General features: G+C 36.5%; 1 protein-coding gene across 1 annotated transcript in view; it reads right to left on the reverse strand.

The window, feature by feature from the left end:
• Positions 1-2,186: 2,186 nt before the first annotated feature.
• Positions 2,187-3,122, reverse strand: part of LOC107301128 (probable global transcription activator SNF2L2) — a 5,180-nt gene continuing 4,244 nt past the window's right edge. Inside the window, exon 2 of the mRNA XM_015830391.1 lies at positions 2,187-2,408. Coding sequence (XP_015685877.1) covers positions 2,187-2,408 — 222 coding nt within the window. The remainder of the gene's footprint in view (positions 2,409-3,122) is intronic.

Raw genomic sequence — 3,122 nt, forward strand, 5'->3', positions numbered from 1 at the left:
GGAGACCCACCCTGTGGGAGCGTACAGGCCGATGGGAGGTAATCTGTGGCAGAAGGCGGTCTCGAAGATATCCTGGTCCGCTGCCATGGAGCGCCTTAAAGATGATAGTCAGCACCTTGAAGCGCACCCGGAAGGCCACTGGCAGCCAATCAAAGCACAATTCCCTCCTCCAATTAACAATTCCCTCCTCCAATTAACAGTCATGAATCACATTCTCCAATTAGTTTGAAATGCAGTCTTTCTCTCCAGTTCTCCAGCCCCCCAATTCTTATCATCTCTTATTTCAATAACCTTGGTTCACACATTAGGTTCAGTATTATTATGTCTAGCTAAACTCTCATGCACATTCCTCTCCCCAGCATCATCTAACTCTAACTCTAAGAGTAAAACATAAGAAGAAAGTGGTTGCATCTCCATCTGTTGTCAAAGCAAAAACATCCGAAGTTAGCAGCCTTGACAATTAGTTTTTGCGTAGTACACTTTGAGGAATAACTCAAGAAGAAAGAGCAGAAAGGACCTATTTGGGTTAAAATTTAGCTACTGTCCCAAACCTTATCACCCTAGAACTGTATTTAAATGGGGCAGCTTCATTAGCTTGCATCCTAAATCCTCTTATAACTACCTAGCCAAACACAGGGGGTTGAAAGTTGCTTTCGATTGTTTTGCATCTTGGCTTGATTTTGCCCTGCTATTTTCTTTGTATTGTAATGTATGCATGTAAAATAGCTGTGGGCAATAGGCAGCCTCTCACAACTCTTTAGGGTCTTCCATGCTACTCCAAGGTACCATTCAGTTGGCTAAAGTATCGCAGCCCTTTCTTCACAGTTACGAGAGAAATTCTATACCAATGCTCGGAGGAAAATAATGCAATTTTACGCAAAGTATCATTCTTCAATACTGAGGAGCTGTTTGCAGATATGCAATGATTACTGAAAATGTACCAGCCCTTGAGGAATGGGAGAAGGACCAATTATTTTCCCAGCCGCATTACGGTGTTTCAGAAGCTTCTGAACTTGCCTCACAATTAAAAGAACTAAAAATATATCTTTAAATAATTCTGAATTTGTTTTTAAAACTAAAGAAACAAACTTTATTGGGTGATCCCAAGAAATCTGTCCTCCAGAACTAAAAATACTTTAAAATGTGTTGGACTAGACTAGTCTCTTTCTTGAGAGGAATAGAAATAAGTTTTAAAATTCACTATTTGGACCAAGAATACACAACCTGTTGACTCAAAGTTAGTGGGGTTTATTGAAGGCCACATCCAAAAAGCCTATGATGGGGGAGTTAAGGGTGAAGGGAAAGCACAAAATGGATATTGAGGGTCTGATGGTGACATTTGGACTGACTGTTTTTCACCTTTAAATTACATCCTTTTGTGTGAAGGATGTCTTGATATCTTGCTGGTATAAATAAATTGAGAAAGCCTGACTATTGTGCTCAATATAACCAAAAAGGGCAACTATCAGTGTTTATTTTTTTATTTATTGGAACTCTGCTTACTTGCACAGAGTTCCCAATACAATACATAATAATCACGTCACTGGTGTTTCAAGGAACCTACTAAATTTACTGCTAGCTATGCAAAAGTTCCCAAGTTTTTCTTTATAAAGTCCCCAGAAGAAGCTTCAACATTCACTTTCTGAAGCACTACTATGAGACAGAGAAATTTTTATTCTTTTAAAAAAAGTTTTTATGTGGATGAAATATGAAACTATTATTTAAGTAGTACAACTTTTCTGTACAACTTTATATAGATGGCAGACTGCTTATTTTGATTGAAACAAACTTACTTTCTTCTCTATCGACCCATCCACAAGCATATGCAGCATGCACACATGTATAGACATACACACCCTGGACCTATTATACTCTCATTTTAGGACAATACTACACATATTTATCTTGAATTCATAAGCAGTGATACAAGAATATAGACAAAATGTTTGTCTTTCCAAATATGTTCGTGTGTGTCGGTTTATGCATGTAGGTTTTGTGTGTGTGTGTGTGTGTGTGTGTGTGTGTCTGTATACACACAAATTCCAAATTTAATGAGGGTTTTATATGAAACAAATTTCTAGAATTCTATGCAAAGGCATCTTAATGTCAAACTATGGCATGATGAAAATTTGGAAAATGCAATTTGTTCCAAAGAAACTAAAGTGCTGATTACGAAAAACAGTACCTTACCTGTCCTTATAATTGATCACTGTATCAATTATGGCGTTCATTTGCTTTGTCAATTTAGGTGGATTGGGTGACAATTTTTCAGCTGGGGGCCTTCCTCTCCTCTTTTTTGCCTTCTCGCCGTCTTCTTTGCCCGAATCCTTGTCCACATTTCTTCTCCTTTTACGTTTTTTAAGCCGAACCTCCTCTTCCATTTCTTCCAAGTTGCCGTCTTCAATTGCCTATTAATTAGGAAAACAGGAAAATATACACAGATTTGTAAAGATGCACAGAATAAATATATACTAAATGAAGTCTAAATGGTACAAAGAACTTTGTAATGTTTATGAGCTGAACAGTTTGCAAGTTCAAGTTGAACAAAAGAATTTTAGGGATCATCAACCGTCTTTAGAAACACAGCGATACCATTGTTCGTAAGTAGTCTGATTGTAGAGAGAAAGGCCAACCCCAAAAGACATTTGTTGCTACAAGAGTACACACTCAATTAAGTAATGATCCATTGTATTCTTTAAAACAATTACATTCAGACATCATTTTAAAGATATTTTTATATATAGGGCAATTTTAACAAAGCAAAACAAAAATTCCTTCAAAATATATTCACACACATTCCTCTTTTCGCAAAGGAGTTTACAAACAGAATTTCAAACAATGTCTCCATATTATACATCTAAAGCAACGTGTTTCCTTAATACAATGCCTACTCACAATGCAGAAGTAGTAAACAATGCATTGTTTGATACCTAAAGAATAACAGCATTATGGGGTGAAGAAGAAACAACACAATTCAAACACATTAAAGGCAACATATACTAGTTTAAAATTTACCTGCAAACATGAACCTTAAATGACAGCCAACAACACTATACAATGACAGAATGAAAAATGCTGCAAAACCAGATCTGATTTAAAAGAAATTGTTCAGACTCTCAGAA

This window comes from Protobothrops mucrosquamatus, unplaced genomic scaffold (genome assembly GCF_001527695.2).
Source record: "Protobothrops mucrosquamatus isolate PMUCROS unplaced genomic scaffold, P.Mucros_1.0 scaffold10149, whole genome shotgun sequence".
Lineage (NCBI taxonomy): Eukaryota > Metazoa > Chordata > Lepidosauria > Squamata > Viperidae > Protobothrops > Protobothrops mucrosquamatus.